General features: G+C 42.4%; 1 protein-coding gene across 1 annotated transcript in view; it reads left to right on the top strand.

Annotated features, from left to right (window-relative positions):
- SLC26A3 (solute carrier family 26 member 3) overlaps positions 1-23525 on the top strand; it is a gene marked incomplete at its 3' end in the record, with an annotated part of 24600 nt that extends 1075 nt beyond the window's left edge. The window contains exons 2-20 of the mRNA XM_032221685.1: positions 2067-2206; positions 2611-2721; positions 4736-4893; positions 8137-8301; positions 8907-9059; positions 10317-10399; positions 10532-10679; positions 12628-12741; positions 12832-12909; positions 14090-14185; positions 15834-15940; positions 16737-16806; positions 17160-17252; positions 18004-18099; positions 19865-20098; positions 21167-21221; positions 21640-21788; positions 23262-23327; positions 23514-23525. Of these exons, the coding sequence (XP_032077576.1) occupies positions 2067-2206; positions 2611-2721; positions 4736-4893; positions 8137-8301; positions 8907-9059; positions 10317-10399; positions 10532-10679; positions 12628-12741; positions 12832-12909; positions 14090-14185; positions 15834-15940; positions 16737-16806; positions 17160-17252; positions 18004-18099; positions 19865-20098; positions 21167-21221; positions 21640-21788; positions 23262-23327; positions 23514-23525 (2128 nt within the window). The remainder of the gene's footprint in view (positions 1-2066; positions 2207-2610; positions 2722-4735; positions 4894-8136; positions 8302-8906; positions 9060-10316; positions 10400-10531; positions 10680-12627; positions 12742-12831; positions 12910-14089; positions 14186-15833; positions 15941-16736; positions 16807-17159; positions 17253-18003; positions 18100-19864; positions 20099-21166; positions 21222-21639; positions 21789-23261; positions 23328-23513) is intronic.
- Positions 23526-24385: the final 860 nt, after the last annotated feature.

The following is a 24385-nucleotide window of genomic DNA, read 5'->3' as shown; positions in this document are numbered from 1 at the left end:
TCTATTCTGATTTCTTTTATCTATTCTATTCTGATTTCTCCTATCTATTCTATTCTATTCTATTCTGATTTCTCCTATCTATTCTATTCTATTCTGATTTCTCCTATTCTATTCTACTCTGATTTCTCCTATTTTATTCTATTCTATTCTGATTTCTTTTATTCTATTCTATTCTATTCTGATTTCTCCTGTTCTATTCTATTCTTTCCTATTCTATTCTGATTTCTCCTATTCTATTCTATTCTTTTCTGATTTCTTTTATCTATTCTATTCTGATTTCTCCTATCTATTCTATTCTATTCTGATTTCTCCTATCTATTCTATTCTATTCTGATTTCTCCTATTCTATTCTACTCTGATTTCTCCTATTTTATTCTATTCTATTCTGATTTCTTTTATTCTATTCTATTCTGATTTCTCCTGTTCTATTCTATTCTTTCCTATTCTATTCTGATTTCTCCTATTCTATTCTATTCTTTTCTGATTTCTCCTGTTCTATTCTATTCTATTCTATTCTGATTTCTTTTATCTATTCTATTCTGATTTCTCCTATCTATTCTATTCTATTCTGATTTCTCCTATCTATTCTATTCTATTCTGATTTCTCCTATTCTATTCTACTCTGATTTCTCCTATTTTATTCTATTCTATTCTGATTTCTCCTGTTCTATTCTATTCTTTCCTATTCTATTCTGATTTCTCCTATTCTATTCTATTCTTTTCTGATTTCTCCTGTTCTATTCTATTCTATTCTGATTTCTCCTATCTATTCTATTCTATTCTGATTTATCTATTCTATTCTGATTTCTCCTATCTATTCTATTCTGATTTCTCCTATTCTATTCTACTCTGATTTCTCCTATTTTATTCTATTCTATTCTGATTTCTCCTGTTCAATTCTATTCTGATTTCTCCTGTTCTATTCTATTCTATTCTTCATTGTCAGTTTTGCAAATCAGGTTGGTGCGATTATATGGTGGAAACCTGGGTGAAGATATTCCTTGACCTGATTCATCCATGGTCATAAACCATGGTTTCCATTTGGGCTTACTGACTACAATAGAGCTATCTGACTTAGCACAAAAGATACAGAAATAACCCACAGACGACAACGTCTAGATTCACACCACACATCAGAGTCCAACAAAGCAATCTTTGTGTTAGGAACAGAACATTGAATCCAGGTGGGTGGCTGCTGAGTACAATATTATAGCTTAAAATGGGGCTGATTAATTTGTAACCCAGATATTGTTCCAAATCAGACAGCGTGGATAGTGGATAGGTTCCATCAGAGGGGTAAAATTCAGTCCTGTGGATTAACTGACTGATTGAGAGATCAGTTAATGGTGGACGATCATTATATTGCAATTAAACAACAATGGGTTTTGCGTAGACAACATCGGGGTGCTGACAAGAAAGGGACAATCCCAAAGGCCTTCTTCTCTTCGGTTGATTTTCGTCTGAAGAGCAAAAATATAATTTCTCACCTAGTATCTTAGCAATAGCACTTAGACTTATATACTACTGGTTTTTTCCCTGGAGTATAAGGCGCACCTAGCTTTTGGGGAGGAAAACAGGGGGGGGGAATCTTCCTCTGCCTCCCAGCAATTTGCCTCCTTGCAATAAACAGCAAACACTACAGACAATATACACTGTTTGTAGTGTTACATTTTAGACCATTTTGGTCCTTTTCTGGGATGTTTTCAGGTGTTTTTGGGGCTATTTCAGCCAAAAAAACAGGGATGCATGCACCGGCCAGCTGGTCTTCATGTTTCCGGCATGCACACATGCCCACAAATGCATGCTCATTCTGGTTTGGGCACTGGGTGCCGAAAAGGTTCGCCATCACTGGACTAGACATACTTACTTCATGCAACCGTTCGTCGTACGGTTTAGCCTCCAGTCTTCTAATCTAAAATCCGTCCCCTCCCTCAACACAGTTGCAACGGCCTCAGCTAGCATAGCCCCTATTAGCAGTAGAAATATTTGAAGGATTCTAGGATTCTCTCTTCGATATAACGTTGTTTCTGTGAAAAATGTCCGTATTTGAACGGTTGTCTTTTCAGGTGTACCCCTCAGAGAGTCAAAAGCGCCGCTCTTCATTTGTTCCCTGTGGCTTCCTGGTTACCCGCGTATCAGATCAAGAATTGGCTTCTTAGCGACATCGTTTCGGGAATCAGCACAGGGCTGGTCGCCATCTTACAAGGTAGCTGTTTTAAGTTCTGGCTAATAAATGCGGAGGGTTTTTTCCCCCGCAAGAAATGCTGTCCTCAGCACCTCGAGTTACAGCCACGAATGACAATCCCCACCCCCCAACATTTCTCTTGCTAACCAAGAGAAAGTGAGCTTCGTCCCATTCTGCGACCTTTCTTGCCACCGTTGTTAAGTGAATCCCTGTTGTGGTTAAGTCAGTAATACTGTCGTTATGTGAATCTGGCTTCCCCATTGGCTTTGCTTGTCAAGAAGGCCGTGTCCCTTTTTTTCAGTGCCGTATTAACTTCGGACGGCCGTTAAGCCAAGGGTTATAAGTCAAGGACTATCTGTACTTTTTCACTCACATTATTATTATTATTATTATTATTATTATTATTATTTTCTCTTTTCTTGAAGGCCTAGCATTTGCTTTATTGGCAAATGTCCCTCCAAGTTATGGACTCTACGCAGCCTTCTTTCCTGTGGTTGTATATTTCTTCTTTGGCACCTCCAGACATATATCCGTCGGTAAGTTGAACTAAATCCTCGTTGAACTTGGGGCGAAGTCTTTAATTAGCCTCACGTTATAACACGCATCACCGAACCGACCCTCAAATTACATAGTTTGTGATCAAGTGCAGCCGAGAAGAACCATAAAAATATGATCTCGGGGTGTAGCACAAACCTTTGTGTCATGATCACATACAAGGCAGGCAGCAGAAATATGTGGCGTAGGGTGATTTTTATGACTGTGAGGGATTATCAAGCATTAGAAGGACCTAAAATTCTGTCAAATATAGATGTGCCTGCGCAGAACAGTATTATGTCTCGACCAAATGTCTCAGCATCTTCATTAATGATTTGGACGAGGGGATAAATGGGGAACTCATCAAATTTGCAGATGACACTAAGCTGGCAGGAACAGCCAACACTCCGGAAGAGAGGCTTAAGATACAGAAGGATCTTGACAAACTTGAACATTGGGCACTATCTAATAAAATGAAATTCAAAGGTTCTACATTTAAGCAAGAAAAACGAAATGCACAGGTACAGTATAGGTGGCACCTCCCTCAATAGTAGTAACTGTGAGGGGGATCTTGGAGTCCTAGTGGACAACCATTTAAATAGGAGCCAGCCGTGTGCAGCAGCTGCCAAAAAAGCCAACACAGTTCTAGGCTACATCAACAGAGGGAGAGAATCAAGATCACGTGAAGGGTTAATACCACTTTATAAGAGCTTGGTAAGGCCACACCTGGAATCCTGCATTCAGTTTTGGTTGCCATGATGTAAAAAAGATGTTGAGACTCTAGAAAGAGTGCAGAGAAGAGCAACAAAGAGGATTAGGGGACTGGAGGCTAAAATATATAAAGAACAGTTGCTGGAACCGGGTATGTCTAGTTGGATGAAAAGAAGGACTAGGGGTGACATGATAGCAGTCTTCCAATATCTCAGGGGTTGCCACAAAGAAGAGGGAGTCAAACTATTCTCCAAGGCACCTGAGGGCAGAACAAGAAGCAATGGGTGGAAACTAATCAAGGAGAGAAGCAACTTAGAACTGTCAGGAGAAATTTCCTGACAGTTAGAACAATTAATCAGTGGAACAGAAGTTGCCTCCAGAAGTTGTGAATTCTCCAACACTGGAAGTTTTTAAGACAAGATTGGATAACGATGTGTCTGAAATAGAATAGAATAACAAGAGTCAGAAGAGACCTTGGAGGTCTTCTAGTCCAACCCCCTGCCTAGGCAGGAAACCCTTCACCACTTCAGACAAATGGTTGTCCAACATCTTTTTTTAAATGCCCAGTGTTGGAGCATTCACAACTTCTGGAGGCAAGCAGTTCCGCTGATTAATTGTTCTAACTGTCAGGAAATTTCTCCTTAGTTCTAAGTTGCTTCTCTCCTTGACTAGTTTCCACCCATTGCTTCTTGTCCTACCCTCAGGTAGGTATAGGGTTTAGGGTTTCCTGCTTAAGCAGGGGGTTGGACTAGAGGACCTCCAAGAATTCTGCTATTCTATTCTTGTCAGAAAAGGAGAACCATACCAAGATGGTTACCGTATTTTTCGGAGTATAAGATGCACCCTTTTCCCCACTAAAAGAGTGTGGAAATGTTAGTGCGTCTTATGCACTGAATACAGCCATTTCTAGCCTCCTGAACCCTCCGCATCCCATTTTTGCGGGGGGAAACGGCCTGTTTTTCGCAAAAACTGAGGCTTTTTTGCCTTCCCTCAGCCCTGCTGAAGCTTTTTTTTCTTACTTACCTCTTCAAATTCTTGGTGCATCTTATACACCAATGCATCTTATAGTCTGAAAAATACAGTAGTTACACTGGCGATTATGAATGCCCCCACTGGGAGATCTCCTTAAGGACAGATCGCCAGGGAGAAAGATCTACCGGAGTCAACAATGACTCTCCATCGTCTATCGTCCTGTTCAGGATTGCGATAGCTTTCTTAGCGATGGAATCCTTCGCTAGGTCGGGTGGTGGAAAAGCCATGGGGACTGTTTGATAGACGGATCAATCAGTCAATCATATCACACAGGACCTTTCCCCATCCTGAGCCTGATGGTAGGAGGAGCAGTTATAAACATGGTCCCGGATGAGCCTGGGAATACCAATGGAGCCATGAATAATTCGTCGCTAAACCAGGAAAGAGTCCTGGCGGCCGCATCCGTCACTGTGCTAGCTGGCATCTTCCAGGTAAGCATTTTCTGTATGAATGCATCCCTCGCTTTTTCTTTAGCATTTAAAACTATCCCAAAGCATGGGCCATTGTCCAGACATTGTCCTGTCATTCTCTGTATCTCAGATGTGTGTCTGTTAGGTACCATCACGAGATCTTCCTGTCCTGCCCTCAATGGAAGTAGTAACTACAATGCAGAGAAAAAGTTGCAGAACCTTTAGTTCAGTGGTAGGATTCTGTTCTGACCGCCCCCCCCTCCTTCCACAACAAAGCACACTCTGAGCCAGAGATAAATTACGGCATTTAATTAACAGACAAACAGGTCCTTGGCAGGAACCCAGCACAGACAAGTTTGGGCAGCAATAAACACAGATAAGGATTGGCAGCAATCCAGCTTGCCAAGCTCACACAAAGTTCTCCGACATTCGATCCTGTGTTGACTTCTGCAAAGAAGGGTGTGTGCACAAGTAGCCTTTTTATAGGCTGGAGAGGAGCCTAATAATTACCTCCTGTAATTGCGTAATTGTTTCTGACGCCTAGTAGCTCTTCAATGGCGTGCATCCAGGAATAACTCACTACTGGCATCCGGCTCACTCTCCCTTGCCTCCTCCCCACTGGTCCAAGGCTCAGGTGCCTCCTGGAGCCAACCAGCCTCTCTGCGCCCTGCTCGGAGTTGGAACCCTGTCCAGGGTCCTCCACATCCTGCAGAGCCGACTCAGAGGGCCCCTCGCTGTCGGAGTCTGGTGGCAGCTCCAACGGCACCTGCTGGGCCACAACAGATTCAAATAATTTAACAACCTGGGGAGAAAAAATTACAATACATAACATTACATATATTAACCGCAAGTAGAATCGTTTTAGCACAGAATTGGAAACAAACAGATATTCCTCCAGACTCTGTTAAAAAGAAGGAAAATCTATGAATGTGCAGAAATGGATAGACTGTCTTTGGAAATGAAGGAGAGGGAAGAAACCAAGTACTATCCAATTTGGAATAGTTGGTATTCCTGGCTTGAGAGTAAACGTAAAACTTTAAGGTATAAACGGTAAAAGTATAATATATAGAATATAAAATTTATAAGAAATATATGATATCGATTGGTGAGTGGATGTTATTATAATTTAAATAAGGATATAACTTAGGATAGGGAAATTGAGATAGAATTTTTGTAAATAGGATTGTTACGAAAGATATTGGTACCGACATGGAAAAGCTGTTATAAGTGTAAATTTGTGTTTTGTGTTTTGTCTTTCAAATGTTGAAAAATTCAATAAATACTATTTAAAAAAACCAACACAAATAATTTAACAACCGGTTCTCTGCCCTAATGATTGGCTCAGTGGGCGTGGCCAGGTGGGCGTGGCCAAGGGGTGGGACAGCAATCTGTCTACTGCAGCACTCTGCCAGTCAAAATGGGGCGTGGGGGGAACGATTCCCCCCCCCCCGGTGCCCCATTTTGGGCCTGGAAGTTCTCCTGCGCTACCCCGGAAGCCAAAATTGGCTGAAGCCCACCTCTACCTTAGTTCTAAGGGAATGTTCAGAAGCATGAAAAGAATCTCCACATCAGTGGTGAAAAGTGAAAAAAACTTTGCCACCAGTTCTCTGGGTGTGACTTAGGGGGTGTGGCTTGGGGGGAATCATGTGACTGGGTGGGTGTGGCCAACTTTTTTTTAATTTTTAAAGCATTTTTTACTAACTGTTCGCCCCAAAACTGGTAGTAAAAAATACTTTAAGAAGTGAAAAAAAAGATTCAGCTGTGCTGTGCGATTGTGGGAACCTCCCCCCGCTTTTTAAAGCATTTTTTTCCTGCCTATTTGCCCGAAATGGCAGGGGGAAGAAATGCTTTAAAAAGTGGAAAAAAGGCTTCTGATGATTGCATGGCTGCAATCCTCTGAGGCTATTTTTTTACTACTGGTTCATGGAACCAACGACAATCGTCTCTATCATTCACATGAACCCGTGCAAAACGGTAACATTTCACCCCTGCTCCAAACCCTCAGGATTATTTCACGAAAGGAACGGTCGTAAATTGAGGACTACCTGTATCCAAAATCCACAAATTCCTTCCTTCTGTTGGATCGAAAGAAATTGATTTTTGAAAAGAACTCGGAAGGAAGCTGATTTTTGGTTTTTTTTTTAAAAAACAGCCAGGAGAGAAGACAACATAATTCATTATTATTTACTATTTAAATATTATTTTTATTCCTTACATAGCAACCCTGTATTAAGTAATATCCTACAAATGTCGGAGATGTAGAAGAAGGAATGGCAGAAGCTGGTGGTGGAGTCAAAAGAGGATCAGCCTAGAATCGCTACATAGCTATAAACAACCCCCTTGAATTCCATTAACCAGTATTGTCTGTAGAGATTCTCAGTCATCCAGGTCGTGGTTGTCGCAAAGGTGCTTTTTCAGCAGACAACTGGACTTTCTTGTTTTTTGGAAGACGTTTCACTTCTCATCCAAGAAGCTTCTTCAACTCTTGACAGGTTAGTGGGGAATGGAAGGATCTATATTCCTTGCAGGACAAATTGCAGACTACAGGAACCATTTGAACCGCTCCAGTGACCTTGAGGACACAGATAAATCTCCAAGTGGCCTCAATGACCCTCTAAAAGGATGCAAATGACCAGCTGTCTGCAAGGAATATCAATCCTTCCATTCCCCACCATCCAGTCAGAACTGAAGAAGCTTCTCAGATGAGAAGCGAAATGTCTTCAAACGAAAGTCCCGTTCCCTCCTGAAGAAGCACATTTGGGACTTTAACCGGTATCCAATCCCAAGCAGAGAGGAACTGTTAGTTAAGAAGAGTTCAAAGTGCATAGGCTTTTCGTAATAAATCAGCTTAATTAAACCTTTACATGTCTTTCGCCCCTGATACAAAATGATGATTTCTATCCCAACAAAAATAGCAATAGCAATAGCAGTTAGACTTATATACCGCTTCATAGGGCTTTCAGCCCTCTCTAAGCGGTTTACAGAGTCAGCATATCGCCCCCAACAATCCGGATCCTCATTTTACCCACCTCGGAAGGATGGAAGGCTGAGTCAACCTTGAGCCGGTGAGATTTGAACCGCCGAACTGCAGCTAGCAGTCAGCTGAAGTGGCCTGCAGTGCTGCACTCTAACCACTGCGCCACCTCGGCTCTCTCTCAAATAAATGACCATTGTTTAATTTTCAGTTTTTCCTGCGCAACCATCAAGATTCACATTTCTTTTTTTTTTTTCCCCATCCCTAACGTCCTTCTTCTCCTCTTCCAGTTAGCCCTGGGTGCCTTACGCGTCGGCTTCATCGCCATCTATTTATCACAGCCACTGATCAGCGGATTTACTACGGCTGCCGCCATACATGTGTTCGTGTCCCAGCTAAAGTTCATTTTACAACTACCCGTTGAGCCGTTCAATAAGCCACTGGGACTCATCTTGGTGAGTGTTGCAAACGCCGGAACTCTTATTTCTCAGGAACCAATACAGGGTATAAATCTTTAACAAAAACATTCTAAAATAAACTTTTTTAAAAAAAAGGTTAATGTCATCTTTCATTTCAGCTTTAACTCCTCCTTGCTAGGCTAACTCTAAACAGATTATATCATTCCTTGTTTCTTCACTCACAAGCTATCTGGAATTTCTTAGTCCCATATTTATTTTGAGTATAGTCAATCCATCTTCTCCACTCCAGTTTATACCTCTCGTTTGAATGGTCCTTGAGATATGCTGATATTTTAGCCACCTCAGCTAAGTTTGTTACTTTCAATGTCCATTCTTGAATCGTAGGCAAATCTTCCTTCTTCCAGTATTGCGCCACCAGCAGTCTAGCTGCGGTTATTAAATGCAAAATCAGGTTAATCCCTACAACTGTACAATCAGTAATTATACCTAACAAAAATAACTGAGGGGTAAACTTTATCCTTTTTTAAAGAACATTTTGCATAATCCACCATATTTTTATCCAAAATGCTTTAACCTTCTGTGCGTGTGTTTTGCTCGCGCGCACGCATGTTAATACCCAGTCTGTTCTTCTTTTTTAACAGACCCTGGAAAGTTTATTTAGCCAAATCACCAATACCAACATTGCGGATTTAGTCACCGCACTCATTATCTTAGTCGTCGTGACTGTGGTCAAGGAATTGAACGACCGTTACAAAGCCAAACTCCCTGTACCGATTCCGATTGAAGTCATTGTGGTAAGAATATCTCCTTTCCGTTTGCAAGCTTTTCCTTGTAATTTATTAGGGCAACTATCATCTCATCCCTGGGGTTTTTAGCTGCTCCTTTGGGCTAAACGTTGTGCTTAAACCCTGTACTTTAAAAAATATACTTCAAGATGAAGTTTTCAATCAAGAGCCACTAGAGGGCAGTAAATAGATCTGCCTGTATTTGCTGCCATCTAGTGGTCAATCAGATCCTTGCGTAATAGATACTAGAAAGATAAACGGGTAAAGGTTTCTTCCCTGTTCAGTTGTGTCGGACTCCAGGGGGTGCTGCTCATCTCTGTTTCTTGGCCGCGGGAGCCAGCATTGTCTGAAGACATTTTTCGTGGTCATGCGGCCAACATGACTACGCTAAGCCGCAATGAATATTGTTCCCTTCCCACCGAAGTGGTACCTATTTATCTACTCGCATTTGCATGCTTTTTCGAATTGCTAGGTGGGCAGGAGCCGGAGCAAAGAACAGGAGCTCACCCCATCACACAGCGCTTTGCGCTCAAGCTGCCATCCTTCTGGTTAACAAGTCCAGCATCTTAACTGCTAGGCCACCACGCCCAGTAAATGCTCTAACCCTGACCTTAATCAGCCCAAGTTGTATTTTCCTCATTAGTGAAAAATTAGTTTGCTCCTCAGTTGGGAGAACTCTCAATTTCCCACAGACACAAAGAGGAAATGACCCCGTAAGCCATTACTGTTAAAAACATCTCCATGAATTCAAACCCACAAACCTGGGTTCGGGTTTCAGAGATTTTTCAGGCGTGAAGACAATGAAAACCATAATGGTTTTGCTCCATCATTCACGGTGGAAGGACAGGCTAAAATGAAATCGGCAATAAATCTTTCAACTCTATTGCACTCTATACAATAAGGTGAAGGTAAATATTGAAAAAATCCCCTTAAACGAGTGAAATCCTCCTGGTTTGGCACGGTTCAGACAAATCAATAGGGATGATTGTCCTTAGTTCTGCGAACCAGTAGTAAAAAAAAATAGCTGTGAGCCGCACAATCGTCAGAAGCTATTTTTAAAGCTTTTTTTTGCCCAGCAGGGAGAAAAAAATACTTTAAAAAGCTTTAAAAACAGCTGAAAGTGAAAAAAAGTTGGCCATGCCCACCCAGTCACATGACACCCCCACCAAGCCACACCCACAGGCCATGAGGGGATTAGATTTCAGCACTGCCCTCAAATACGTGTGAAGCTTTTTTTTTTAATTGTTTTGTTGTGCTTTTTTCCAGACAGTTATAGCAACCGGGCTATCTTACGGCTTTGATTTCAAAGAAAAATTTGGCGTAGATACGGTCGGAACATTAGATAGCGGGTAAGTAGACACAATGCCGTATATATTAATGGAAACGGATAGCTTTGAGGTTGTTATTCCGCTTCCTACTCAAATTTAACCTCAATTTGTCCACGTTCTCCCTTTTAAACATCTCCTGTGCCTTCATTCTAGATTTCAAGCTCCAGTTGCTCCCGATCTCAAGTACTTTGAACGTGGTCTGGGAGACAGTATCTCTATCGCCATCGTCGGCTTCGCCGTTGCCTTTTCGGTGGCGAAGGTTTATTCCATTAAGCATGATTACCCCATAGATGCCAACCAGGTGAGCATCTAGCAAGTGCCGGATCTGCCACTTTGCTCCTGCTATTTGCCTTGCTCTGGGCCAGCCTGCCGTAGACTCGGGGAGAGGCGGGAAACCCATGGGAGTGGCATGTCAGGGGTGTCAAACTTGATTTTATTGAGGGCCACATCAGGATTGCATTTGACTTGAGAGGGACCGGAAGCGTTGCAGTGAGACAGCCGGGAAAATCGTGGGCTCTGAAGAGCTCCACGTAAATCCTGATTGACAAACCGTCTTCGGACCAGAATCTTCCTGAAGGGAGGGTGAAGAAGAGAGGTGGATTCCTACCAGTTCGCACCTATTCAGTAGAACCGGTTTGTCAAATCTACCGAACCGGTTAGAAGAGGTTCCACCAGTGGACCCGGAAAGCAGGCCACACCTACAGAAGAGCTTCCAAAATGTTTTGAAACCCACCACTGGTCCTTGGATATGATTATTCTACACTCTCATGCTCATATTTATAAAACTCAGTGCCTCTGTGAAAGGTAAGGATGACTACTGCGTTTGTGGTGCAATCAGAACATTGTGTGTGTTGAAGTTGTTTTAACGCAAACCAAAGATGCCTTTTAAAAAACAAGCTTACATCATATTCTTATGCATGCCAGCGCTGTGTGTGAGGTAATTTAAGGTGGTTCTGACAAGTGTCATCGGCATCTTCATATCCGGTCACATGGGTGGCAAGCCACTCCCATCCGGTCACATGGGTGGCAAGCCACTCCCACAAAGGAGGCCACACCCACAGAGTAGGTTCGAACAATTTTTGAAACCCACCACTGGTGAAGAAGGAGCTGCATCTTCATCAATTGAAAGGAATGAAACTGGTTCCTCATAGATCAAAGAGTAGCCCTCCGAATCGGCGGCGGGGGTAGTGGGCATTGTAAAATGGCCACTACAAAGCTGGGGCATCCGGACGAAGTATCGGGCAGGAGCGATGTTTGGAAGAAGTGTGGAGATTCTGTTGAGAAGATTTAAGTAACCAATTGATACAAATTTGAATTGGGAATTGGGAAAGAACCTCGCTAGCAGAAAATAGTATTAACGGACAGATTGGGAATTTTGCGGAAAGAAAAGAGAGAGGGGGAAAAAATGCCGGTTTAAACTTTTAAGCCCAAAAAGAATTGTCTGCTTTAAATAAGTTGGAGACGGAAATGAGAATTGGCTAACCCACGGGAACAAAGAGCTTTGAATTTGAATTGGAAAAGACTGCGTTTTTAAATGGAGACTGACAATTGGAAACCTCGCGGAAAGAATGAGGGGGGGAAATGGAGGGTAAAATACCAAGACTAAGGGTTGTGTTTGACCCCGGGGGGGTGGCCAGCTTGACGTCAGTCATGTCAGGGACATCTGTGGTGGCCCAAGTGCTCCGCCAGCAAAAACAGCCTCCCGAAGTCCGTTTTTGGCCGTGACGGCCTCCTGCAGCCCTCTGCCAGTGAAAATGGAACTCGGGGGGGCTATGTGCATCCCCTGAGCTTTGTTTTCTGGCAGAAAGGCAGCAGCAGGCCATTGCGGCTGAAAATGTAGCCTGGGAGAGCCGCAAATGGCCTTCCCAAGCTCCGTTTTTGCTGGCAGAGGCACCGTAGGCTGGTTTCCAGGGTAGCCCATGGGCCAGATCTAAGCATCCCATGGGCCAGATTCGGCCCGCGGGCCTTGAGTTTGACACCCCTGCTCTGAGCAGCTTGTGCTGGCCAGAGACAACACTTTAAGGACATTTTAAATAAGAATGCAACTGCATTCCAAGGACAGCAGTTCCGAAAACATCTGGTTCGAATATGATGGGGATACAGGAGGACTAACAAGTGGTCAGGGGTGGGAAACTGGTCGCAAGTCACTTTTTTCAGTGCCGCTGTGACCTGGAGCGGTTACTAAGTGAACTGTTGCAAGTCGGGAACTATCTGTAAGACCTTGTAGTGTATGTTTGTGTTTTTTAAAGGAATTGGTTGCCTTTGGAATCAGCAACATCTTTGGAGGGGTGTTCAAAGGATTTGCGGCAAGCACTTCGCTCTCCAGGTCTGGCGTGCAAGAAAGTACCGGCGGGAAGACGCAGGTATTTCGTGATTTAAGGGTTTTTGCGGCAAATCGATTACCCACAGTTGTTTTAGAGGAAGTGTGTTAACCAAGGCTTTTTGTCCTGCAGGTTGCTGGTCTCCTCTCAGCTATCATTGTCATGATTGCTATCTTAGCCATTGGATATCTCTTGGAACCACTGCAAAAGGTAGCGACTTTGGGGCCTAGTGGTTGAGTTGGGTTGCATTGGGCTGGATTGGATGGGGCTATGTTGGGTTACATTGCATTGGGTTGGGTTGGGTTGGGTTGGGTTGCATTGCATTTGGTTGGGTTGGGTTGGGTTGAGTTGGTTTGGGTTGCATTGCTTTGGGTTACATTGGGTTGGGTTGCATTGCATTGGATTTGGTTGGTTTGGGTTGCATTGGGTTGGATTGAGTTGCATTGGGTTGGGTATGTTGGGTTGCGTTGCATTGGGTATGTTGGGTTGCGTTGCATTGGGTTGCGTTGTGTTGTGTTGTGTTGCATTGCATCGCATCGCATTTGGTTGGGTTGGGTTGGGTTGGGATGAGTTGGTTTGTGTTGCATTGGGTTGGGTTGAGTTGGGTTGCATTGCATTGGGTTGGATTGGGTTGGATTGGGCTGGATTGGATAGGGTTGCGTTGGGTTGCATTGCATTGCATTGCATTGCATTTGGTTGGGTTGGGTTGCGTTGGGATGAGTTGGTTTGGGTTGCATTGCTTTGGGTTACATTGGGTTGGGTTGCATTGTGTTGCATTTCATTGCATTGAATTTGATTGGGTTGGGTTCGGTTGCATTGGGTTGAGTTGACTTGGGTTGGGTTGCATTGCATTAGGTTGGGTTGAGTTGGGTTGCGTGGAATCCTTTTTTGTAACAGGTAGTCCTTGAAAATTGAGCCAACAACCGAGCCCAAAATTCATGTTGCTAAGTCAGACAGTTATTAAATGAGGTTTGTCCCATTTTACGACCTTTCTTGCCACAGATGTGAAGTTAAACACTATGGGTGCTAAGTTAATCACATGATTGTTAAGTGAATCTGACTTCCTGATTGACTTCGATTGTCAAAGGTCGCAAAAGGGGATCATGTGACACCACCACCCCGGGACACTGTGACCGTCATAAAAATGAGTCAGTTGCCAAGCCTCTGAATTTGGATCATGTAACCACGGGGATGCTGTTAGGGTCATAAGTGCGAAAAATGTTCATAAATTACTTTTTTCCATTGTAACTCCGAATGGTCATTAAAACGAATAGTTGTAAGCCGAGGACTACCTGTGCATTGAGATATTCAAATCTCCCTCCTGCCTCTCTTTACGTCTTGTGTTGTGGTATTCTGTCTTTAAACGTGTACCTTACTCTTTCATTGGCAGTCAGTCCTTGCAGCCTTGGTCCTGGGCAACTTGAAAGGGATGTTGATGCAGTTCAAAGAGATTGGAGTCTTGTGGAAAAAGGACAGGTGTGATTGTGTAAGTGACTCCTCACCCGGCGGTGGGTGCAAATAGTGATTCAAACATAAACAATGTCATTGAACACAACTGCAAGGGAAACCAAAGGGAGGGAAGGGAGGGAGGAATAGCAGTAGCATTTAAAACTTATATACCGCTTCACAGGGCTTCATAGCCCTCTCTAAGCAGTTTACAAAGTCAGCATATTGCCCCCCACTTAAGTCACTTTTTTCAGTGCCATTGTAACTTCGAATGGTCACTAAACGGACTGTTGTAATTCGTTGTTTTTTCTTTTCTTTTTAATTTTTAATTTTTATTTTATACACATAAGCACATCAACAGAAACAAGCACATAACTTAAAAACAACATAGGAACAATAAGTTCCATCGTATATCACACCGCAGTTCCAAATCGGTTTCTTTGCAGTTAGTGTTTTCCCTTCTATACATTTCTACCTTGCGTTCATAATCTCCTTGTTCGTTATCCATTTTTATGTACAATTCTTTATTTATTTATACTTAGCTACTTATGACCAAATATTATTTACCTATATTATGCTTTATATTTTTACTGTCATTTATTCTCTTACATACAATTATAGGTATACATTCACATAATTATTCTTTTTCTTTGCCATTCTTATATTATTATTATTATTATTATTATTATTATTATTATTATTATTATTATTCCATTTAAGAGGTTATAAGGTATAGTTTGGAATGCTTTGTTTGCCATCCTTCGCACCTGCTATGACACCACCTTATTGACGGTTCTTTTGCTCACAAATTGTTTATTTTCATTTTCATACACTGAAAAGACTGTTGTAATTCAAGGACCACCTGTACTCCTAAATTCCCTGCCTGTCTGCCTACTCAAAAAAGCCACAATGTCTCCCTGTCAAACACTGGATACTGTTTTTTTGTTTATCAGCAATCATATCTATAAAAATGGCTCTGTGTGTGTGTGTGTGTGTGTGTGTGTGTGTGTGTGTTCTCCAGCATAACTCTGGAATGCCTCGAACAATTTCAACCAAACTTGGTAAAACAGATGACTTACTCTCTGGAAAAAAAAATACTGTGGGTGTAAGGCACCCCTATCATCCCTCGGTGTGTATGTTCTGTTAAGATACAGCCTGTTGTGCCTTAAAATGGCTTCTACTGCATTGCCGTAAAATGGCTTCTACTGTATACAGCCAGAGGTAGGTTCCTACCGGTTCGCACCGGTTCAGTAGAACCGGTTCGTCAAATCTGCCAAACTGATTAGAAAAGGTTCCACCAGTGGAACCGGAAAGCAAGCCACACCTACAGAAGAGGTTCCAAAAATTTTGGAAACCCACCACTGTGTACAGCACAGTGGAGTAGCCAGAGTAACGGCTTCACAGTACTCCACAAGGGGGCTCCCTCTGGAAAGGGGGAAAATCCAACATTACAAAATTACGTTTGGTCCGGACATTTTCCCCCTATAAATAAATATCCAGGCAACACTGGGCTATCGGCTAGTATTTACAAAAATATGTACATGATTCATTCCTGTTGGCTTTAGCATAGCTTCCCCTACCTCGTTTTGGGGAGGGTCAGAAAGCCCTTGCTGATCATTCTCTCAATTTGGCTCCTAGTCAAATCTACCAATGGCATCTTCTTTAATGTTTATTGTTGTTGTTGTTAGATTGTCTGGATTGTGACTTTCCTGGCTGCCTTTCTACTGGGATTGGATCTCGGCTTAGCTGCCGGCCTTGGATTTGAACTCCTGACGGTCGTGTTCCGGGTTCAGTTGTAAGTAAATATTTATTTCATTTCGTCGGCTCAACTTCCTGAAGCGGATTAAATATATCCAGTCCTTTCGAATGGAGTGAAATCTTTTATCAACCACATTAATGATGGTCCACTTTTTGAGGGGTCACAGATACACTGCAGATAATATGCAGAGCAATATACGTGCCATATATTTCTTCTTGGAATGACACTGTAGCATCTCCGAGGAAATATCCCTCGTGGGGCTGCCGTGGGGTACCAAGCATGCCATCCTAAGCACTTGGCACAGGTAGTCCTCGTTTAATGAATAGTTGCTTAGCAACCATGACAGATTTCCCCCCAAAATACTTAGATATAGAATAGAATAGAATAGAATAGAAAATAGAATAGAATAGAATAGAATAGGTGTGGCCTATTCAAAAAATTTTGGAACCTCTTCTGTAGGTGTGGCCTGCTTTTCGGGTCCACTGGTGGAACCTCTTCCAATCGATTCGGTAGATTTGACAAACCGGTTCTACCAAATAAGTGTGAACTGGTAGGAACCCACCTCTGGTTCCGTTCCAAGTGGCTCTGCCTGAAGGAGGTCGATCTTTGTTATGTAGAATAGACCGACTTGGGCCTTCATGGCTCATTGACAAAGGTGTGTTTCTGCCTCACTTTTAGGCGAAATATTCTGCCCTTTTAATATTCCCTAAAATATTTCGTTTTCCTAGGAGAGGGGGTGGGTGCCAACTTCCTACAATAGATATACGCAAAGGTTCACATCACTGGAATAGCATTTGCATTAATCAGCTCCTTTCGTTTCTTCTCTTTTCAGTCCAAAATGCACACTTTTGGCTAACGTTGGAAGGAACGACATCTACAGAAACAGAAAAGACTACTCAGAGGTAAGAATTCGGCGTTGCGTTGGAGTCATTTAACATGGGTGGTGCGGTGGCCCAGGGGTGGAGCTCTCGCCTCACAATGAGGAGGCTGTGAATTCGATCCTAGGTAGCGGCAGATATTTCTCTCTCTGGGCACAATGAGAATATATCTGCCGAACAAAACTCCGCAATGGCGACATGAAGAGCATCCGGCCAGCAAACATTCAGCTCCATTCAGCTGCCCCAACGCCACTCTGCAAGGAATTACTGGGTCATTAAACAATGTTAAAAAAAATAATTGGAGTAATTTAACATGCACAGTTTTTGCAATTTTGAGTGCCTTAAAATTAACATGTTATTTTTTTTTAAATGTCTAGATATATGAGCCAGAAGGAGTGAAAATTTTCAGATGCCCATCACCGATCTTCTTTGCCAATGTTGATTTTTTCAAGGAAAAGTTGACTGCTGCGGTAAGCATTTCGTATCATCTTTAATGAAAATATTCCCCGTAAAACGTGCAATTTTTAAACCATGTACGTAAATATCTTTTAGACCTCACAAACATTTGTACAACGTCCCCCCCAAAAAATCTACTTTCTTTTTCCTTAAGAACTATTACAAATGTTCTATGTGAATGTTTGAAGTTAGAAATTCAAAAGGTCAAAGAAATCTAAAATTGTTATACAGGGAGTCCTCGTCTTATATATTATATATTATAACAATAATTCATTTAGAGACCATTCCAACAGCTCTGAAAAAAGTGTCTTATGACCTTTTTCACACTTATGACCCTTGCTCCCTAAGGTCACACAATCTAAATTCAGATGCTTGGCCACTGACTCGTATTTATGACAGTTGTATCGTCCTGGGGTCATATGATCCCCTTTTACGACCTTCCGACAAGCAAAGTCAATGGGGAAGCGAGGTTCACTTAACAACCATGTTATTAACTTAACAAGGGCGGTGATTCACTTAACAACGGTGGCAAGAAAGGTTGTACAATGGGGCAAAACTCACTTTAAAACTGCCTCACTTAACGATAGAACGTTTGGGCTCAATTGTGAGGAAACGTTGAGGACTACCAGTGCAATGAAACATATAACTAGAATTTAATTTAAATCAAGTCCATGTTCTCCACTTGAAAAGAAACTTAGAACATCCTAGGATGATTTAAAAAATAAAAACCAAATATCTGCTAAAAACAATTGTTCCATATTTCAGGTTGGTTTTAAACCGTTGAGGGTGTTGCAGAAACGCAACAAAGCTCTAAGGAAAATGAAGAAGATGTTAAAGAAAGGAGAACTTCAAGAAACTCCGGTAAGAATCCTTAATTATTTAAATGGCAGCAGAAAAAATATGCCCAATATTTCATTTCATTTCATTTTACTTTGTTTCATTTTATTTTATTTTAATTATATTTTATTATTTTATTATTTCATTTTACTTTTCTTTACTTTTTTACTTTACTATTTTAGTTTATTTTAGTTTATTTTAGTTTGTTTTAGTTTAATTTATTTTAATTTATTTTAGTTTATTTTAATTTATTTTAATTTATTTTAGTTTATTTATTTTATTTTATTATTTTAGTTTGTTTTAGTTTATTTTAGTTTATTTTAGTTTATTTTAGTTTATTTTAGTTTATTTTAGTTTATTTTAGTTTATTTTAGTTTATTTTAGTTTATTTTAGTTTATTTTAGTTTATTTTAGTTTATTTTAGTTTATTTTAGTTTATTTTAGTTTATTTTAGTTTATTTTAGTTTATTTTAGTTGTTTATTTTAGAAATTTACATTGCTGCCTATTCTCACATGCTGATTCAAGGCGGCTTACAAGAATATAAAAACCTCATATAAAAAAAATAAGAAAACCAATAAAAGGGAGAATCATAGAATAAATTAATATAATAATATAATAAAATAACTCCCCACACCCGCCCTGGCGACATCATACGAGCCATTTAATGGGCTACATCCCGCTCTGGGTTCCCCAGGCCACAATACTGCAAAATCTCCATTCCCTCCCTACCCCGCTGTTCTGACCCCCACTTGTCCCACACCAACAGACTCCAAGCCAAAGATACTTTACGGCATTTAATAACAGACAGACAGGATCTTGGCAGCAAACCAGTACAGATAAGCCTTGGCAGCAATCCAGCCTGACAAGCTAACCATAATGTTCTCCAACATTAGCTCATGCGTTGACTTCTGCAAGAGGGGCGTGTGCACAAGCAATCCTTTTATTGTCTGGAGAGGAGCCGAATTACCACCAGCTGAGTGCAATTACCTCCTGTACTTGCGCAAGTGTTCCTGACGCCTATTAGGTCTTCGGTGCTGGGCATCCAGGAAAAACTCACTGCTGACGTCAGGATCACACTCCCTTGTCTCCTCCCCACTGGTCCAAGTCTCAGACTCTAATCAGCAGGGTCTCCAATCCGCTGGGACTCAGGAGGAAGTGAATAGATGGGGGCAGGGCAATGGTGGGTTGCAGGCGGTATGCCCCGGTATGGATGTACCGGAGCCAGCCCGGAGCACCGGATACTATTCCAGTATGGTGCTCCAGAGGGCCCACCCAACCGCCCGAGCTCCTTACCATTCTTTTAAGGCTTCTGCGCTTCCATGCATGGTGCGTACAGAGCCTGCACAACTCTCCGCTGAGCAGCTGGAGTATTGTGGAGGGTGGCAGAGGGGCGCAGAGGGGCTAAGACACATGCCCGCACTGCATGCATCCATGTGGACGCTGCCGGGCCCGTTCCAACCGTACCGGCAGGGCCAATCAGAAGTGGTATTTGCCAGTTCTCCGAACTAGTCAAAATTTGTCCAGAACCTGTCAGAACCAGCTGAATACCACCTGTGCCCACTGAGGTCTACACAAAACCGTACAGGCCGCCGCATCTTTCACCATCTGGAACTTCCGGCTGCTCTTGAAAGGCAGCCCTGTGAAGAGTGCATTACATGCCTTCTCTTTATGTCCAAGGAAAGAACTTACCTTAAATTTCAGAACTGGCTGGTCAAGTGTTCCGATTTCTTTTTTCGGGGTTACGAAGCCTTCTGAACATTTTCCTCCTTTCTTTTTTCTTTCGTTCAGAAAGGTCTGCTCTGTACCGTCACTAGCGTGACCGATTCGGAGGAAGAGCTGGACAACAACAGGATTGAAGAATTGAATGAACCCATCAATACCAAGGATTTTCCGGTTCGGATCGACTGGAACGCCACCCTGCCTCCCAACATCAAAGTTCCACGAATTGACATTCATAGCGTCATTCTTGATTTTTCAGCAGTATCATTTCTTGACGTTTCAGCCATGAGGATCATCGGAGAGGTAAAATTGTTTTCTACATTAGATAGATATAGATAGATGGGTGGATGGATGGATGGATGGATGGATGGATAGATGGATAGATAGATAGATGATAGACAGATAGACAGATAGACAGATATTGAGAGAGAGAGAGAGAGAGAGAGAGAGAGAGAGAGAGAAATGTAGATAGAGATAGATGATAGATAGATAGATAGATAGATAGATAGATAGATAGATAGAGATAGGATAGATAGATAGAGATAGGATAGATAGATAGATAGATAGATAGATAGATAGATAGATAGATAGATAGATAGATAGATAGATAGATAGATAAAGAAGGAGAGAGAGAGAGAGAGAGAGAGAGATGATAGATGTAGATAGAGATAGATAGATAGATAGATAGAGATAGATAGATAGAGATAGATAGATAGATAGATAGATAGATGATAGATAGATAGATAGATAGATAGATAGATAGATAGAGATAGATAGAAGATAGATAGATAGATAGATAGATAGATAGATAGATAGATAGAGTGAGAGAGAGAAATGCAGATGTGTGTGTGTATGTATATACACACACACACACACACACACACACTTTGTGGCAAGGGAGCAGCCTGGTGGGCTAGTGGAGGAGCTCTCACCTCACAATCAGGCTGTAAGTTTGGCAGATATTTCTTTCTCTAGGCACAAAGAGAAAATATTTGCTGCTAACTCCCCATAGGCATCGGGAGCGGCATTCAGCCAGTAAATCATCTGATTCTACCCCAATGCAAGGGATTACATGTGTGTCTGTCTGTGTCTGTCTGTCTGTGTGTGTATGTGTGCGTGTGCGTGTGCGTGTTTGTGTAAACATACATATATATGAAATAAGCACTTGGCCTTATTTTCGGGGAGGTCTTATTTTTTGTGAGGTGCAGGAGGCGGCAAGCGTGGTCACCTCTTGGAGTTATTGCATTGTGAGTTATTACTGTTATTATCATATTTATATAGTTATGATGCCAAATTATTATCATAATCTAAATTACTGTATACACCTTTGTCTGCCTAGAGTTAAATATCACCCATTCCTCTTTTTAACAGACTTTGAGAGAATTCATCCGGGTTGACGTTGAAGTCTACATTGTGGGCGCACACAGTAAGGCTTTTTCTTATTGACTTTGTGATCTCCTTAGAGATGCCCATGTGAGTGCTACAGTGGCCTAGAGGTGGAGCTCTCGCCTCACGATCAGGAGGCTGTGAGTTCGATCCTAGCTAGAGGCAGATATTTCTCTCACGTTAAGAATGTATCTGCTGAACAAAACTCCGCATTGGTGACAGGAAAGGCATCCGGCCAGTATGTGTGAAAAACAGTCATAAAGTCCCTTTTTCTGGTGCAGTTGGTAAATTCCAGTGGCCGTTGAATGAATGGCTGGAAGTCAAAGGATATCTGTACTGAATTAGCTGCATCATTTAAGAATTATCTGCATCATTTTCTAGGCTTGTAATTCTGTTTCTTTCTCTCCCACCTTTCTTTTCCCTTCCCTTTCTTCCCCCCAAAATCTATTCCCTCAAAGATGGTCTGCTGGAGAAGCTACAGAGATGTGGATTTTTCGATGAGGAAATCAAGCCATCCATATTTTTTCTAACAATTCACGACGCGATTTTATATATATTGATGAAGAAGGACGAGATTTTCCACTCATCAAAATTCAAAGCCGATATGGTGAGGCCCTACATGTATTCATGTGTATGTATGTATGTATGTATGTATGTATGTATGTATGTGGGTGGGTGGGTGGGTGGGTGGATGGATGGATGGATGGATGGATGATAGATGATAGATAGATATAGATATTTCAAAAGCAGAGTTTAAAATCATGCAGACTGGGAATATGAAAGCAAAAGCATCATTTAGGAATGACTGGAACATTGCAACCAAGAATTATCGGGATGTGGACGACATATTGAGCCACGGTGGCGCAGTGGTTAAGAATGCAGGCTAGTTCTGCTGCCTGCCAGCTGCCTGTAATTTGGCGGTTCAAATCTCACCAGGCTCAAGGTGGACTCGTCCTTCCGTCCTTCCAAAGTGGGTAAAATGAGGACCCAGATTGTTGGGGACAAGAGGATGACTCTGTAAACGGCTTAGAGAGGGCTGTCAAGCACTGTAAAGCGGTATATAATATTAAGTGCTATTGCTAGGAGGGACGCAGGGGCTCAGGGGTTAAGACGCTTAGCTTGTCGATCAGAAAGGTCGGCGGTTCGGCAGTTTGAATCCCTAGCGCCATGTAATGGAGGGAGCTCCCATTACTTGTCCCAGCTTTTGCGAACCAAGCAGTTTGAAAGCATGTAAAAAATGCAAGTAGAAAAATAGGAGCCACCTTTGGTGGGAAGGGAACAGCGTTCCGTGCACCTTCGGCGTTGAGTCATGCCGGCCACATGACCACGGAGACGTCTTCGGACAGAGCTGGCTCTTCAGCTTTGAAACAGAGATGAGCACCGCCCCCTAGAGTCAGGAACGACTAGCACATATGTGCGAGGGGAACCTTTACCTTTTCCTCTATTGCTATTGCTATATTGGGGGTTCTGTTTTCCCTTTAGACTTCCAAATTTTTACAAAATCTTGGACTTATGACCAGAATTGAGCGAGACATCTATTATGTGAGCTTTGCCCCATTTTACGACCTTTCTTGCCACAGTTGTTAAGTGAATCTCCGCAGTTGATCATTAGTAACCTGGTTGCTAAGTGAATCTGGATTCCCCGCTAACTTTGCTGGCCACAAAAAGGGATCACATGATCTTGGGACAAAGCAACAGTCATAAGTACGAATCACTTGCTAAGCGTCCGAATTTTGATCACATGACCATGGGGACACTGCAACGGTCGTAAGTGTGAAAAACAGTCCTAGGTCACCCTTGTAACTTCGGTCACTAAATGAACTGTTGTAAGTGGAAGACTACCTCTGTGGCTTTTTCTGGATCCAATTCACGTTGCACCCCCCCCAGATGGCTGCCATCTAAACCATTTCCAACCATAATTTAGAGACCCAGGATGTCACGTAACGTGGTCGTTAAACATAGGTAGTCCAACTGCGATTGCCGTAGGATTAACTAGCTTTAAATCACCAGAGTTTGTTTTCTTTTAAATTAAAACTGAGAGAACCCATTGTTAACAGTGGAACGTTTTTTTCCATCACAGGATAATCAAAACAACAATCACTATATAATTAACACGTCCGGAGGATTGCGCAGTCGGGACCCAAAGGTAAGGCTCTCTTCTCTATCCTGAATATCATCAATGTTGCGGCTCGCCAGCGGAGCTGCTGGCAGATTCGGACAGTGAGGAGGGTTGGGGAGGAACCTGGGCCAGTCCTGGAGTCTGAGGAGAGCTCTGAGGAGGGCTCTGTGTCGGAGGCAGAGGGGGGGGACAGGGCCGTCCGAAAGTTATCAGCTGCCTTTGGAGTCGGAGATCAGTGGGGCAGAAGAACAGCTGGAGCCTGTTCCCAATGTGTGCATGCGCAAAGCTCCCAGGAGAAGGGAACTGCTGAGGAAGAAGGGCACAGGTGGACGGTGAATGGCCCCTCCCATACGGAATGAAGAGGAGCAAAAGGGGAGGAGACAATTAGTTCAATCCACCACTTATGTCCACAATTGAGCTGTTGTAAGCAAGACAGCCATTAAGTGAGTTACGCTCCATTTCACAACCTTCTTTGCCGCACTTGTTAAGCGAATCACCACAGTTGTTAAGTTAGTAACATGGCTGTTAAGTGAATCAGGCTACCCCTTTGGATTTGCTTGTCAGATGGTCGCAAGGGGGGGATCACACAACCCCGGGACTCTGCAATCGTCATAAATACGAATCAGTTGCCAAGCATCTGAATTTTGATCTTATGACCGTGGGGATGCTGCAACGGTCATAAGTGTGAAAAGGAATCCTAAATCACATTTTCAGTGTCCTTGCAAGTTCGGACAGTCACTAAATGAACTGTCAGAACTCGAGGACTGTATGTTTTATTTCTGAATCGAATTTGGTGATGGCTTCTGGTCACCATCTATGTCAACTCATAAACCATTGGCATGTTTGTTATAAGTTGCCATGGTGAGGAAAGGGGGGGAGCGTATTCCACGCATACCTTCGGCCAGTCGGATCTCAGATTACTACAGCAGGCTTCTGAGGGGTGCACCTCATTGGAGAATGTGATTTATGACACAGACTGAAGGGAGGGAAGGAACAGGGGTAAAGTTCAGCTTTATTTATTTATTTATAATTTATTCAAATGAAGCTTAGATCTGACTGTAATGTGGTATTGCCGAAATGGTGTT

Source organism: Thamnophis elegans, chromosome 7 (assembly GCF_009769535.1).
Source record: "Thamnophis elegans isolate rThaEle1 chromosome 7, rThaEle1.pri, whole genome shotgun sequence".
Classification (NCBI taxonomy): domain Eukaryota; kingdom Metazoa; phylum Chordata; class Lepidosauria; order Squamata; family Colubridae; genus Thamnophis; species Thamnophis elegans.
The sequence above is the reverse complement of the archived record's forward strand: the minus strand, read 5'-3'. Positions and strand labels throughout refer to the sequence as shown.